The sequence below is a fragment of the Bactrocera dorsalis genome, unplaced genomic scaffold, assembly GCF_023373825.1.
Source record: "Bactrocera dorsalis isolate Fly_Bdor unplaced genomic scaffold, ASM2337382v1 BdCtg121, whole genome shotgun sequence".
NCBI lineage: Eukaryota > Metazoa > Arthropoda > Insecta > Diptera > Tephritidae > Bactrocera > Bactrocera dorsalis.
Window position 1 is genome coordinate 40,075 of NW_026038172.1, and position 16,576 is coordinate 56,650.

The following is a 16,576-nucleotide window of genomic DNA, read 5'->3' on the forward strand; positions in this document are numbered from 1 at the left end:
CTTGGCAAGTAACGATGTAGTAGAAAGTAAGTAGAAGAGTAAAAAGCGTAGCAATGCAGTCAAGAGGGAAGAGAATGAGCTTTTGAAAGTAATTGTTTCCACAAAAAAAGTAATGATAGCAGGAGAGTCCTATTAAGGCGCCCGCTCGACGTTAAGCGTCCACTCTGCGGGTAACCTTAAGAGATTTGTGCCCCCTTTCAACTTCACGAAGAAGAATTAGTTAGGAAATGCCTATTGTTCTTCTGAAAATTCTTCTTCTTCTTCTTCTTTACTGGCGACAGGACAGGACAGGAGATATTTCGTCTTGCCCTCGTTCACTGCCAGACCCATTTGCGTTGCTTCCTTGTTCAGTCTGGAGCAGAACTAACGGCGCGGGTGTTGAGGCCGAGGATATAAATATCATCGGCATACGACAGCAGCTGTACACTCTTATAAAAGATTCTTCTGGAAATTAGGTCTAGTATATTCGAGAACCTATTAGAGAAGTCGATTAATAGCGTTTGTTCTTCAGAAGTTACTTTGACTTCATGTTTCCTTATTACTTGCCTAATATTTATACCCTGAATGGGGTATATTAAGTAGGTCGCGGTGTTTTTAACATCCAAAAGAAAACAATTGCCTAGAATATCCATAATGATTCTTAGAGACATAGATCTTAAGCTTTTTGGTAAATAGGAGCTGAAAGAAACGTTTTTGAAAGATTTTCACGAAATATTTCGAATTCGGGTAGTGCAGTTGACGAATCAAAGCTCTCTTTTGATGTAAATAAGAGGAATGGAATCTCAGGATAAAGTAGCGAGGACAGTGATGGTAAAAATTTAGTTCTCTCCAATTTCGCCATGACCTTGATTTTTGTCCTGCTTTGACGTGGTGTTTTGGGAGTCGCCTTATCTTTGCCACGATATTCGGCCGATTGATCGTCTGTTTCCGAGTCGTGAGCATAGATCCGAGACTGAGCGCCAGTAATAATATGTTCCATGACATCCTGGTAGTCGGAAAGCATTGTTTCACATAAGTTAACGCGATGCTGTTGTTCGAAATAATTAAACGATTTCGAAACCAATCGTGCTTTCACTTTACTTAGACTCAAATGATCTTTCAAAATGGTTTTCAAATCGCTTGCTAGCAACAAAAAATTATCGTTCAAGGTCTTTTCCAACATTCTGAATGTTCCGGCACCAGAAATTTGATACCACACATAATTTAAAGGAACTTCTTTGTTGAATAATTTCACTTATCGCCGAAGATCAGAAAGGCAAGTGTATAATAAACACTAACGATTATTTTAATGTGACATTTGGCACAAATATCATTGAACGTCATACCAACCTAGAAAAAAATATTTCGACGATCTGGTTTTCGTGCGAAATTTTAATTAGAAAATCTTAATATTTTTTGCCCACAGAAGTATGCGGATCTGGTGATCCTTTTCAGTTGTTAATGGGTAACATGTAGGACGAACGTCTCTCTTAATAAGACCCATCGAGTGGTAGCTCGTGAACCTAACCCAGCAGATCATGAGATATATAAAATGCCAAATACATAAGGATGCCCACAGAAAGAACTTCGATATCAAGGGCTTGTGGTCGACAATGATGGTTCAGTTGCAAACTTAAATTAATTTCAATGCGACCATTTTTGATCTATTGTGAGATGAATTTCTCGGGTTTCAATGACAAAAAAGAGTTATATATTAATGTGGTTTTCGAACAAATTTTTGCTCTAAAATGCTGCCCAAAAACCAGAAGGACTACTCAAGCCTGAGAATTATTGAGGTGCAACTCTGTGTGCTATATGAGTATAGTAGCTTATCAGAAAGAAATATATCACAGAAGAAAATAAAGTCTTCTTGACCTTAGTACTACTTGCTTGAACCTAAATAAACACACAATTCCCACCTCTTTACAAATCCTTGTCCTAAAAACACCTGCTTGGATTCGTGTTTACGCATTTTGAATTTGATTTAACTTTAAAGTTTTCGGTAATAAAATTTACATTACCGGTATTGCCAAGGCAGACAAATCGAACATGCAAGAAACAAGTTTCTCTATTAAAACTTACGGCCACTGGATTCGCCAAAGCAACGTTTTTGCATTGGTTTTCGCTCTGTTTTCGGCAATTCATGTCTTTTAGTTAGATCATTACGTCTACCGCAGACTATGCGAAAACGCACGAACAGGCGACATAAGCGAATGGGAAAACGAGTTTCATTAATTAAAACCAAAAGCAAGAAATCTGTAGAAAATCTAAGAAAGCCAAAGCGAAACTGTAAATCCATTTAAAGCGCGCGTGCTTAAAGAAAGAAGTGATATTTTCACTTCTATTTGACGATTATGCGCTAGAAACTAAAAGTTCTAGCGAAGCGCGCTTAACTTCACGCTTGAAAGTGGCGATAACGAAAGCGGAAAATATTGCAAGTTGGAGTAGCGGTGGTCTAACGGTAGCGCAGAGCAGGTGATAACTTTCACAATTAGACGGCTGCGATACATGGATGTATACAATATATATTTATATGTATATATTTTGGTATGCATGTGTGTATGTTTGCATGTTTGTGCAAACACAAACCAATCAGTCAAGATAAACATGCTTGTGTGAATGCTATTTTTTAGTAATTTATTCATTTCTTTTGAAAATATTTATGTAAAAATTGCTAACGCTAAAATGGGAAAGAAAGTGCTTCATAACAAATCTAAATAGTTAATTACAAAGCAAATTTATATGCATTTGATTGGCTATGAAAAATTTGTCTCTCACACAAAGGCCCACGGGTGGTATGAGTAACGTGGAAAGCTTCAAGAAAAAAATCCAAAAAAAATTATAAGAAATAAAAAAATATGCAAATTTCGGCATTTAAAATTAGCAAATTCGATTTTCCTTTCACTAAACACAAAGAAAAAGAGATAAAATTTGCTGTAAATAACTCAAAATCTGCGTAGCTTACGAGCCAAACTTGCCGAGGCGGGCTGCATGGCTTGAATTGCTTTCTCATAACGCTTTGCTTGTCTTTAGAAAAGCTTGTAGTTCGCTTAAATCTCCGCTATTTACATATAAATGTATATAAACTTGCAAACTTCAGCGCTGATTTGTTGATAAAATATTGTTGGATGTCGGAAAAATATTTTATTTCCATAAATCTCCGCTTTTTATTATTTGATTTGTTGATAAATGCTTGTAAAATTTAATAAATTCACAAATTGTTTCACTCTTCTTGATTGCTGTTTAATTTTTTTGCCTGCTCCCTGCCCTTCTGCTCCTACCTTTCACTATATCTAAGTTTTCTATCCCCTGTTTCGCGTCCCTTCACCCAAAACTATTGTTTGGTAATGCGATTTCATAATTCCAAATCAAATTTTTTGTGTCATTTCATGTACACCACATTCGCAGCGCATAAACACTCGCACACACGCGCACACATAGAAATTTATTAAAAATATTTGTATTCCAGTTGTTGTAGTTTTTTGCTGCTGCTTTGTGTTTATGCCTTTGCTTTGGTATGTGACTTTTAGTTTCACTCTTAGATTTTCTACAAAAGCATAATTTTACTTTCGTTTCGCAGCGTCTCTCGGGTGTATAATTTTTCACGCATAGTTTTTCTGGCGCAGATTGCTTGCATTACTTTTCAATTGCTTTATCGCCGCACTATTTCGCAGCCTTATTTTGTATTATTTCTCATAATTTGTGTTGCTTCGCTTCTGCCGCTACCAAATGTGTGTTGCGGCAAAAGAGCAACTGCGCATGCGCGGCGCAAATTTCGATATACACACAGTACGTAAGCGCCAGCGCCGCGTTTGTTGTGAATGTGTGTGTATAGGTGTGCTCTTACAAACATTCAAAGCAATAAAGTTGTAAGCGCAGCTTTTAATTTGCTTTTTGGCTTTGCTAACGTCTTCAGAGTACACACACACATACATTTCGAGAACATAAAGCCAATTTAAGCATAATGTGGTGTAAAGTATATACACATATATGTATAGCGGCCTTTACACGGTCAGATATGTGTGACAACATGGCTTGATGTACAAGTTTGACGTTTTCGTTCACACGGTCATGCATGTGTGTGAACTTCATTTTCGTTCAGCTGTTAACGAGTAAACATGGCACGCGCATTAGTGGCAGCTCTTCTGATTGAAGAAATTTTAGGAATGGAGGAAGAGGAAGAAATTGCAAAAAGTGGCAAGAAAAAACGAATTTTGGTGCAAGATTGGCATAAGAAAAGACCAACACGCTCGCATACAAATTTGTTAAAAGAACTGGAAATATCTTGCCCAAAGCATTACAAATGAATGAAATGAAATGAATTAATTTTACATTTTAAATTGTCCAAGCTAGCGTTACCATGCGTTCATGCGCGACACCATTACTCTTCACTGTCTTTTTTCGACTGAAAAAATGCACTGCGTGCATCATGCAGCCCTTCACACGATCACACTTGTGTGACACACCAGCAGAAATATTAAACAAGTTTAAAAACTTTGAACATGCGTGACAAGCATGTTTTTTTTTCCCTTTACACGGTCAAACTTGGTGTGATGTCACACATGTTGTCACGCATATCTGATCGTGTAAAGGCCGCTTATGTATGTACCTTATATCAAAATATATATTTTAAGTAAGTCCCACAACTAGCAGCTGAAACACACTTTTCTTCCGCTTACCTCGCTTTCAAGTCGCTCGTATTTGCTGTCTTCACTTCGTACACAAACACATGCACACCACAAGCGCTCTGCCGCTTTTCGCCTCCGCAAAATCACAATTTTTCGCACTGCAAATTCAATCGCGCACAACACTCGTCGCACACACAATCGCTATTCAATGCAATTTGCCATATTTACTTTCAATTCAATTCAATTCGCTTTGTTATTCACTTCACTTTGCATTCGACACCGTTATACATGTAGACGGGTAAATATTTTAACTCAGTCCGCCCTTTCACTTTGCCAAAATTTGCTTTGAATTTGGTTTTAGCCGCTTTTAGCTGCAACTTCTTTGACTTGTTCAACTTCTGCTTTGTTTGCAGCGTTTAAAAAATTCGTTTTACTAGCCTAAAACGCTTTCAGTACCTAAAACGCTTTCAACGCTCTCTAGTCTGGTCTTTTCACAAACCGTTTCACCCGTTAGCGCACAGCTCTAACTCTGTTCGAGTTCGTTGTCTTCGCCAAACTAAATTGAAGTCTTTCGTTTGTCTTGTGGGCCAGCTGCGCTCGCTTGGTCGCTCGCTGGTTCGGTGCTAATGCACTGGCGGATTGGCTCTTCATGTGGCTAGCTGACTGGTTAGCTGCTTGTTGTTGTTGCTGCTGTTCGATCTGTAGTCTTCTTGGTTGTACGCCTGTGTTGTCTGTTTTTATTTTGTGGTATTTCTGCTTTGCGCCTTCTGCTTCGTCTTGTTTTTCTTTCGCCACGCAATTCGTTTCTTTGTTGCGGTCCGTTTCTTGGTTATTTCATTTATTTTCGAGTCTAGTTAAAGTTACATACGTTTTGGTATTGGCGCAAACCGGTTACTTTAAGCCACTTGCTGTTTAACTTGATTTATTCTTTTAAAAATATTCAATATATCCACAAATATAAGTGTAGTATGTATATTACTGCTTCGCCAAGAGTTCAAGAATTTAAGGAAATATCTGCGGGTCCTAACGTTTAGAATTTTATAAGCTTAAACTTTAAAACATTTGTGCAAAGGTGCAGAGCGTACTCAGACTAAGGTCTATTTTTTGCTAACAATGCTTTAATTCCTTGAAGAATGTAGTCAAAATTATCGCTGAAGCTTAATTATTTGAGGTAGTGTTATCATATCGTTCTCAGTCAAAATCAGTCCCGTTGCATATGTATGTACGTAAAAATAGTATTTAAAAAAAATCGCTGATTCAGGAGGAAACCAGGGAATCAGTGCCGAAGGTCAAAAACAGAGAATTCGCTGACAAATCAGGAAATATGGTAACCCTAGATATAGGGTAGGTGAGGTTACTTAAGCTAAAGAAAGTTATCAACGCTTTTTGCGAACTTTAAGAGTGAATTGTTATCTACATATTTTTGATAGTTCATCTAGTACCCTGTACAACAAAGCTCCTTAATATCTAAGCCGAATTCAAGATAATGCAAGACAAAAGCAAAAGTGTCCCATCATCTCTCACATGCCTACTTCCCTGCACTTTCTGCATGTATCGTCATTACTTATACCCATTCCGATCGCAACTGATGCTTGGAGGTTCTGACTAGTCATTAGGCCAACAGTATGCAGTCCTTTCGAAACCGTATTAGTAAAAAGCATGCTTGTTTTTTTAAGGACTTTTGCGCAAGATGCCCTTGAGGCGTTGCCAGCCCTTTCGAAAATTTCTTTGTATATCGTTTTTATTAACTTCCGTATTTCCTGTACTTGTTCGGTAAGCAGACGGATCACACTTTTCGCAATCTCATCAACTATTTCTTTTCCCGCAATTCCTTTGTCAAGAAACCAGTATATGCATATGCAGCCGCTTTCCGGCAGCCGCTACTTCCTCCCTGCTTTTAAAGCATTTTTGCATTAATTACCGTCAGGATATCGACATATATATTGCTCTAAAGATGTTGTTTCCTGCGTTGTTAGCTTTCATCATTAAAAAGTAACAAATTTTTAAACACAAATTAAAACTTTCACCTCTGAAATGATTCTTGCTCTCACTTTTAAAATTAATACAAGAGTCTTGGTCCGTTAATTTTTACGATTTTAAACCATGATCCATGACTTATTTAATACCTTTGATTATTATTTTCGTAAGCCCTTGCTTAGTTGCTGAAAAAGGGAGGCGTATAAGATCCGTACTGCAGGCGGCTGCACTTAGACCATCAGCAGGCCCATTGTGCTCCTTTAAGGCCCTTAGTAAAACATATTTCATTATCCGAGAGTGCTAACACTGTTTGGAGTGTCAACTGTCCTCGAAGAATCTGTTGGAAATTTCTATGATGACCATATTTTTCCTGTAAGTTGTGCTGAAATAGATGAACCGCAATATCCATCTGAGAAAACAGATGCTGTTCGGAATCTAAACTTAGTTTAAGTCTCAACCCCGGAACCGAACCGATTACTTTTTGTTTTTCTTTCATTTTAAGCACTAATTTTCTGCACCTCATGCGTCATACTTCTTGTCGAAATTAGCATTATAAACTCTTTAATCCACGTAGGTACCAAACATGTGTGTATTTGTGTGCGTGCATGTACCCGTATACTGGTAGTATCTAGTTGGTGCTTTTGACTACTCGTAGATTCCGAAACTCGGCATGTGTAAGCGACTGACTAGGCGGGTTTTGTCGAGGTCGTCTGGTTTTGTTTTTACCTTTTGTTTTTATTTTCACATATCTATTAATATTGCTCCCTTTTATCTTGATTGTTTGTGGTTACATGCTTCTATGAGTGACCATTCCAGTTTCTTAATTTGAAAAATGCAACTCAATTCGAATGGTCGCGCTGGCCTGACGGTGTTGCTCTTTCGGCCAACTCAGTTGTTTAATAGTTTCTTTATTAATTGAGCTTTTTCATTTCGTACTAATACATGCATGTATGTATGAATATACATGCGTCCATATGTTAGATGGTCTCTTGTTGGTTGGTATTGCTCAATGTAAAAATTCGCGGCTTGCGATCTGAAAATTAATAAAATAAATTTTTTTAATGTAATTACACAAACTTGCCGTAAAAAAATGAATAAATTTCCTAATTGTCCTATACTATTGTCGAATTCTGTCGAGCCAAACTATATATATACATATATACATATTTGTTTTGAAAACAATAACAGTTATTAAAAAAAATGCGTAAAAATTTAGTTTATACTCCCTTCCTGAATTGTTTGAGTAGGCCCTTATTACAAACGCTGTTTCTTCAAATTTATTTTTACCTCTTTAGAATTCCAATACATCTGCAGCGTCTTAGCGTTCACTTCCTGTGTTATAATGCCAATTGGCAGAATCCAACGTATTTATCTGAGGCTTTCATCGGATGTAATGTGGATACCATATTATTTTTATAAAAACATACATGCGTAAAAGGTATAAAATTTAACAATTCACCTGGTTTCACCGTCTGTGTAGATAAAATTTACACATTTTCCATTTCTTTTTTAAAAGGAATGTCCACAGTGATCAGCTGTCGAATAAAAGAACCGTAAGCCATTTCATTTATTTAAGCATTTGAACCTTACTTTAAATACGTAATAAAAAAACCTTTTTTGCCGCCTCTAATTTTGGCGTATAGGGTTTATGTATATACATATTTAACGGTAAATTACTTAAACAATTATATTTTTTCAACTGCCGGAAGTGCAACAACAGCGTCAAATAACAATTATCAAAGCTCTCTGATACACCTTGTGGTGTGTTTGGGTTTGCATGCGATGTTATTTTTGACACATGTTTGTGGAGTTGCCACTGCTATAAATATCAATACAAATATTCTTTAACTCAATTATAGACGTATTTCATCGATGTTTTCTTTTATTTAAAAACTTTTATACTATTATAAAATTAGTTAAATATTCAATTAATTAAAGGAGAGCCGAAGTGAGTTAAATCTTTTCAAGTGTTGTTATGACGCAGAACAATTTCGTTTAACATCTAGTTAATATTAGAACAATTTAAAATAAAAACCCTTTGTTATAATTTTAATCACATTATTACATTAAGTTGTTGAAGAATTTGTAATAACAGATATTAAGTAAATTATATTTTCTTCAAAAAATTTTTCCACACCCTAAACATAGTGTTGTTTTTCATACATTTAGTTATTTTGAGGAGATCGGACTATTATCTCCTAATTCGACGTTTTCAACGTTTTGCGATGTTTTGCGTCAATTAATGCACAATACGCAGCCAAGTGGCCACGCTGCATAGAAATGTCAAAGGAAGAAATGGAATTGAAATAGTTGAAAATGAAAAAATTCTCAGCGTAGATCGTGAAAATATTGCGGAAATGTTTGGTGAAGAATTTGCAGAACTGCAAATAAAATATCAGTGGAAACTTCAAAAAGATTTGTTCAATAAAATTTCCAAGCAATTAAATGCTTTGCAGTGAGTGCTCTACGTTTAAAACATATCAAAAGTGCGTCAGGTACTTGGTTGCACGGTTGCTGCAATAGTCGTGGAAAAGGCAACGTGAAAATCTAAAATAAATCATACATATGCTAAAATGCCGTCAAACGAAGTGGTGCAACAGTAAAAAAGCAAATCACACAGCAATTTCGACAAAATAAAGATATCACGAGTAGAAAGACAGTAAAACACAACGCGCGCACTCCAATAAAATTTGCATTTCCAAATTGAACACATATATATTTCGTTATTCCTTTCAATATATTCGGTCGTACACGGTCATACGTTCGAACGTGTTTTCCGGCGCTGGTACGCTGTTTTGGTGGACGCGCAACACGTAAATTATATGCGAAAATATGGGTGGTTGCATTGGCATACACAGCACCGACAATGAGACAGTCAGTGTGTCTTCAGCGAGTTTATCGAGGCCACCAACAGGCGCGGGTGAGTGAACGCGTTTATGGGTGCATTATTATCCACCAGCGCAAGCAGTGCAAGATAAACTCAGATACACATATATTGTACCGCAATTTCTATTCTTTTTCGTAATTAGGCGGCGCCCAAACGGGTCCATCGCGTAAAAATCGCCCACTGTGCAATGAGACAATACGCTGGCGTTCCGATGTGCCATTGACGGAGGGTCAACTACGTTCCAAACGTGATGAATTCTGGGATACTGCGCCGGCGTTCGACGGTCGCAAAGAAATTTGGGATGCGCTGCGGGCAGCCACAAACGCGGCGGAGGAGTTAAACTTCGAAATGGCGCAGGCAATACTTGACGGAGCGAATATATCGGTGCCCAATGGGTATGTTTGCATTAAAGTTGTGCACCATTATTTTGTCAAAGTAATGAAGACGTAGAGTCATTTACTAATGATGTTGTTATTGTAGCGGCAGAAGTCGTTTGCTAATGTCTTTTATAACTGATTACGCATGGGTGGTTATAGAAAGTGATTTTGGGAGACTTATAAGTATTTTTTATTATCTAGTGTATTATTCATTTTGGTATCAGTACTTAAAACCATAACAAATATTGCAATGTGACCAAAATAAAAACACGTCATGCGGCGTCTGAGTGTGTACATACTTATTTAACTGGGATTTGTCGCGCCTACGCATAATTTCAGAGAAATACACAAACAAATTTAACGTCGAAATTTATTTTACTTCAATACCATCGTTTTCTATATTAATAAGTCATGACTTCCTATTACTCCTTGACTGTAGGTCGAAAGTTAATTGATGTATTTATTCTTTATCGCCGTTTAATCATGGATAAATTTACATACAAATTTACCTATGTGCATACAAGTGTTAGTGTATCATAGCTTTCGGTGGTTATACAGTGCATAGTGCGTCAAACATTAGGCAAAACTTTGGTAGTAAATGCTAATCGCTCTCTTTTTTGTTTTTGTATTCTGATTGCAAGAAATTAGAATTGGTGTTACCCCAATTCTTGTCGGAGCCGTTTATTTAGATGTAAATATGCACAGATATTTATGTATATTGTCTAAATATATAAACAAATGTAAACATAGAAAATCAATATACATACATATGTACATATTGCGTTAGTGCTGTTGACTAACACATACTCATAGGTATCATGGTTAGTGGATAGGTCATGCAACACTAATCAAATGTCAATCTCGCCTAAATTTGTTAGTGGCGTCTATGTTCCATTATTCGTGACCAACAACAAGTAAACGCTCATCATTAAGTAATATATACTGGAACATTAGTGAAATTAGAAAAACCGGATTAAACTGTGTGTTTTACGTCTCAATGTTTGCTTAGTGAAATCAATTGAATTTAAGTTTGTGCCTTTTGCTTAGCAGCAGTGCGAAATCAAATAAAAACATTTTTACAAATTATTTGTGTTACAAAACTTAAATTCTTCAATTTTATTTATCAATTTGACGTGTAATGTTTTATACCCTCCAATTGTGCACACCCTTAACTTTAAAAGCACACAAAGGTACACTTGTGTGGTACATAAATCATTATCATTTACATTCAATAACCAAGTTAATCAGGTGATAAAAACTTATACAAACGACCGTTGAGCAGAGATTCGATTAGTGAGCGCACATGCAAATAGGCACTTGTACATATATGTATATTTGTAGACTTGTAATTTTATTCGCTAATATCATATCTAATATTTTAATATTCGCTTTTATAGTTATGGTATATATGTATATCATCATAAGTATATATTTTTCATCTTTTCTTTGAATACCATTTGCTACATTCATAACAAACATTTTTAAATGTTTATACCCCGAATAGTGTATAATATATTTAATTTGCTGTGAATTTTATAACACCTAGCAGGAAACGTCAAAGACCGCATATATCACCCGATCAGAATAATATTTAATATATAAATGATTAACGTAGCGAGATGAGTCGATTTAGCCACCTCAATTACCCCAATTTTTTAAATAATTGTTTAATAGTCCACTGGATTTAAGTTTTTGTCTTTGTTTTTGAATTTTCTATGCAATATTTCTAAATAGTTCTCTGCTCCTAAAGAATACAACTCTATCGCTAAAGGGAAGTTATGCTCGTGCTTAATTGCTTTTGCATTTATTTTATAACAACGAAAAGTATTCAATAAGGAAATTAAAAGTGATAAGATAAAATTTAAATCGAATTGACGACTAGACTTAAAAAATGCTGTGTGCCTGTTTTTACGCTTGAAAGTAAATAAATACATATTTATGTATGTCTACAAAGCTGAAATTTCACGTTTACATTATGATTAAAATACATATTTCTAATATAAAAATCAAGAGTATCTATATATTTTGCATATAATCAGAACACGTTTAAGCGAATAGAGTTCAAGCTGGCGCTGTTTTGCACATTTGTTATGCAAGTTTTAAATTTTGGAATATAAATTCTGCAATTCTCTGCAAATTTTAGCATATTTAATTAAAGAATTGGTAATGAAGTGTGAATGTGTGCTATTGGAAATAAAAAATCAAATGTCATTTTCTTGTTTCGATTGCTTTTTACTTTATTTCCCTCCCACGTAGCTGTATATGCTTTTCACTTCAAATAAAGCAAAGTACATTATATCCTCCTGGCATTTTTGTGTTAATTTCCCACTATCATATTAAAATTGCATGAGATTTTTATTGATTCCCTCGTATGACGAATGGACAAACTTAGGGGCAGTAAGTGCCGCCCAATAAACCCAACCAACTGTGCAGTTGTGGTGCTATTTTCAAAAGTGTGAACTGCGGCGTATGCAAATAAAAGTTTTAATTCCATTTCATTATCGACAGCTAGTGTAGAGAGTTTACCCGGCGCATGCCATAACTTGTGCCACACGTTGTGTGGATGTATGTGAATATACATTGACAAGGTCACTGGCTGTGAGTGTAGAGCGTGAGTAGTCTCTTTTTGCGGGAAACATATATAAATAAATAAATAAGCGCGCATTTAATTTTGTAAGAGCAAGTTAGTTGTAAGATTTTTTTCGAAAACCTAACCCTATTTTTTTACTATAATTTAGTTTTGCTCAAGCTCCTGTTGTTCACTTATGAAGGATTATACATATTACCTTTTTATATTCTGTATATGGATTCCACCCTATATTTTGTGTAAAAGATGAGCCCTTAAAATTATTGATTCGAGAGTTACAAGTTGCCTGGACAATTTCCTGGACCTTGCAGTTATTTGAGTACACATCCGTTATCCGCACCTGCTTTTGCTGTAAAACTGTTTGCATTACGTCAGCGTATTGTAGTAGCGATTGCACCCTAGGCTCAACTCGAGTTTAATTTTGGCCACGGCGAGATAAGATTGGGAATTGCATGAGATAAGCGTGCAAATGCGATTATTGCATATGAAATTCTTTGTTGAAATGTTTAATAGAATTATAACAAATCTTCATTTGCATATTTTGTCTCACTTTTTTTTTAGAAAATTTTGTATCATTCTTAGTTTCAATGTAGTTTGAAACCGAAATTCAGAATATCTAGTATATATTGAGGTTAACTCAATTTATACCTCACATTTGTCTGATTGAGCTTCTTTTAAAGAAATATCTTCACTTTGGGAAAAATAATTATAGTGGAGAAATGTAACGAATCTAGTATATATAAGAACTAGGCGCCAATTTATTCTCAGAAATAACCAAAAAGTTAATAACTATACATAGAAGGACGTTAAACCGTAAGATTCATAACGACCGTTTCAACATAACGGCAACGAAATTTAATATCACCCAGCAGTGTCAACTCGTTAACATTCTTTTATGTCGATAAACAACAACTAAGAACTGATTTTTTTTTTTAAATTTTCATAAACTTTCGAAAATTGGATTAAGTTTAAATCAATCTTAATAAGATAAATCCTTTACTTTTCCTTCTGGGTGTTAGAAACTTTGTTGGAGAGAGGGATCTAATGTCATACATAGCAGAATATTCGTTCTTCACAGGTTATGAAGAAATACTTGATTTTTGTTATTCATATTTTATATGTGGTGCAATTTTTTACTTATTAAACTTTTACAAACACTTGGAAATATACATATGTATGTATGTATGTACGCATGTATGTATATAACACCTAACAACCTATTACTCTATAATGCTACTTTGAATTCACCGATATTAATCGTTGAATTAAAATTATAAATCATTGCTTCTAAAATCCCTGACATTTATATGTACATATATATGTACATTTGCGTACTGTATGTTAATTATCGGACAGCTGTTCTCATACTATATTTCATTGTAGTAATACAGTTATAAATTGTTACTACTGATTCGTATCAGTGAAAGTTAGTTTTGACTGCGCTATTTAATCGGCAATTTGTTTTTAGCGATAATTTGTGTTATAAAACGGAAATAACTTGCATCATAAAGTCTTGGAAAAACAAAACTCTGAGGTTTTGTGGAAATCTACTGAGACGTTTATTTGTCATTAGTGATTTACAGAAGAATGAAGAGAATTTGAAAAATGCAGTTTATTTAAAATGAAATTGTCTATGTTCTGGGTCTAAACTTGTTCAGTTATTTATTTGTTAGAGAGATGAATAATTCAAGTTAGTTGCAAAAAAACTTTGCTGCTATTAGTATTTGACAGCTGCTTAAAAAATATAAAATAAAATAGAAATAAATATAATGAAAAGTACTTTTCAAAGATATTTGAATAATTTTCCTTTTATTTTTGTGGGTTAATCAATTAGCTTGAGCTTGATTAATTAAGATCTACACTAGTATGTTGACAGAAAAATTCGGAACTTTAGGCTTTAAGTTTATTTCGATCGTGATAAACATTTCAAATCCATCACTAATTTAGTCAATTAGCAAATTTTATGTAGAAAATGTGTATGTAAAATTTATATCTAGTGAATTATAAAATGTTTAAAATTTAAAATTAGTCAATTAGAAAATGTTTAAAAATTAAATTTAGTAAATTACCAACTTTTATGTAGAACTTGTTTATGTGAAATTTAATTGACCATGCTAAATTATGGGAAGGAAGTATGGGAATTAAACACGGATATCTCAAAAGCTGAGGGACTGCTTCTCATATACCAGATGCATTTTTTTGTGAAAATTAAATACTCATTTTGAAAGAGAAAGTGAAAAAATATACTCAAAGTAGCGACCATTGGTTTTTACATATTTTGTCCTCCTTTTTGGCAATTTGTGGATACCATGCCAATGGAAATGTCCGTCTTTTGAAGCAAACCAATCAGACATTTTCGACTCCTGCGTAAGAGTCGAACTGCTGCTCAGTCAATGCGTGTCCCATTGATGAAAACAAATGGTAATCGAAAGGCGGGTGGAGTAACAGTTCCCAGCCAGGTACTTTGAATGCAACCTGAACCGATTTTTTCTTTGTGTGCAGATGCATTGTCGTGAAAGAGAATTACTTTATCGTGTCTGTTGGCCCATTCTGGTCGTTTTTCGATCAATGCATGTTTCAAATTGATCGTTTGTTATCTGTAGCGATTAGTATTAACAGTTTCAAAAGGTTTTAGAAGCTGATTTTATGCCACACGCTTCTGATCCCACCAAACACAGAGCATTTCCTTCTCTGTTCGATCTGTTTCTGCAGTAGATGTTGGTGGCTGTGCCGGATTAACCCATGTTTTTCTCCGTTTAAAATTCTTGAAATAAATCCACTTTTTGATCGCCGGTAAGAATTTGTTGCAAAACTGAATTTCTTTTGTGTCTTTGAAGAAAAATTTCACAAATATTTTTTTTCCTTTTTCCATTTGTCTTTATTTCGAACCAAGTGACACCCATGTGACACCCATTTTGGATTTTTTCGCATAGTTATCGAACATTCTGAAATTATTTGTTGTGCAAGTTTGCTTATGACTCAAAGTATCAGCTTCATCCAATATTGCTTGCAGTTCGTCGTCTTCACACTTTTTTGGTGGTCTTCCATGTCCTTCATTTCTCATATCAAAATCATTATCGCTGAACTGTTGAAACCATATTTTGCATGTTGCTTCTAATAGAGCATGATCACCATATGCCTCCATAAACATTCGATGCAACTCTTTTCTTCAAATGGAAACGAAAAAATGAATGCTTTCCGCAAATCATAACTTTTTGGTGCAAAATTTGACATTTTCAGCACAATCAAAAAAGGTTATTGAATATGTTTGACATACATACATATGTATGTATGTCATGCCAACCAAACAGAAAAACTTATGGCTCATTCACAACAAAATGTTCCCTACCAACACATTTAAATCGAAACGATTACTTCATACCGTTATATTCAGACGGACATGGCTAAATCGATTCCACTCGTCATGCTGATCATTTATTTAAACATTTTAAAAATTTTATTTTTATATTTATAAATTTTTAAACGTTTAATTTATTTTATCTTTGGTTATTCTCCTTGACAGTTACCTCACAGAATGTTATGATGAACTTGGCACACAATACAAAGTGCCAATATACTGTCTGTCTTATCCTATAAATATCGTTAAAGAGGAGAATGGACGTGATTCACCAGCGGAATTCTCAGAGCCCGTCGACGGTGGCACTGAAGTATTCCTAAAACTGCGAATATCGTCCACAATGTTGGATGTCAAATTACCAGTATATTCAAAAGACACTGTGGGACAGTGCAAAAAGAAATTGCAGGTAAGTGGCCACCAACTCTCTATCTATACATGAATGTGCATCCCATATCTTCACTTTTCTCGCGTTTTAGGCTGTGGAAGGCATCGACGCCTGCTGTCAGCGTTGGTTCTACAGTGGCAAATTACTTGGCGACAAAGTGCCCATAGACGAGTGCAACATACAGAACGGCTATGTCGTACAGGTCATTGTCAATACGGAGCATTACAATCACGATAGCAGCACAATTATACCGGTTGCGAGCTAGCCAAGTGTTAACGCTAATGCAAAATGTAAAAAAATATTAGCAACGATTACAGCAACAGCAGCGACAGCAACGACAATGTCAATGCGAACGCTAATAACAACAACAACAACAACAATGTCGAAAGCCACAACAG

At 35.2% G+C, this 16,576-nt stretch overlaps 2 protein-coding genes across 3 annotated transcripts in view; one reads left to right on the plus strand and one right to left on the minus strand.

The window, feature by feature from the left end:
* LOC105226562 (uncharacterized) overlaps nucleotides 1-5,178 on the minus strand; it is a 41,297-nt gene extending 36,119 nt beyond the window's left edge. Inside the window, exon 1 of one of the 2 annotated variants that reach the window (XM_011205482.3) lies at nucleotides 4,659-5,178. The gene's annotated coding sequence lies outside the window, so the exon portion shown is untranslated. 2 annotated transcript variants of the gene reach the window in all.
* A 3,684-nt stretch (nucleotides 5,179-8,862) lies between these two features.
* LOC105226561 (ubiquitin domain-containing protein 1) lies at nucleotides 8,863-16,576 on the plus strand (the record flags this gene model as incomplete). Its single annotated transcript, XM_011205480.4, is given in 4 exon segments — nucleotides 8,863-9,504; nucleotides 9,614-9,866; nucleotides 15,959-16,199; nucleotides 16,270-16,576. Coding segments are annotated over 4 exon segments (756 nt in total). The 5' UTR covers nucleotides 8,863-9,416.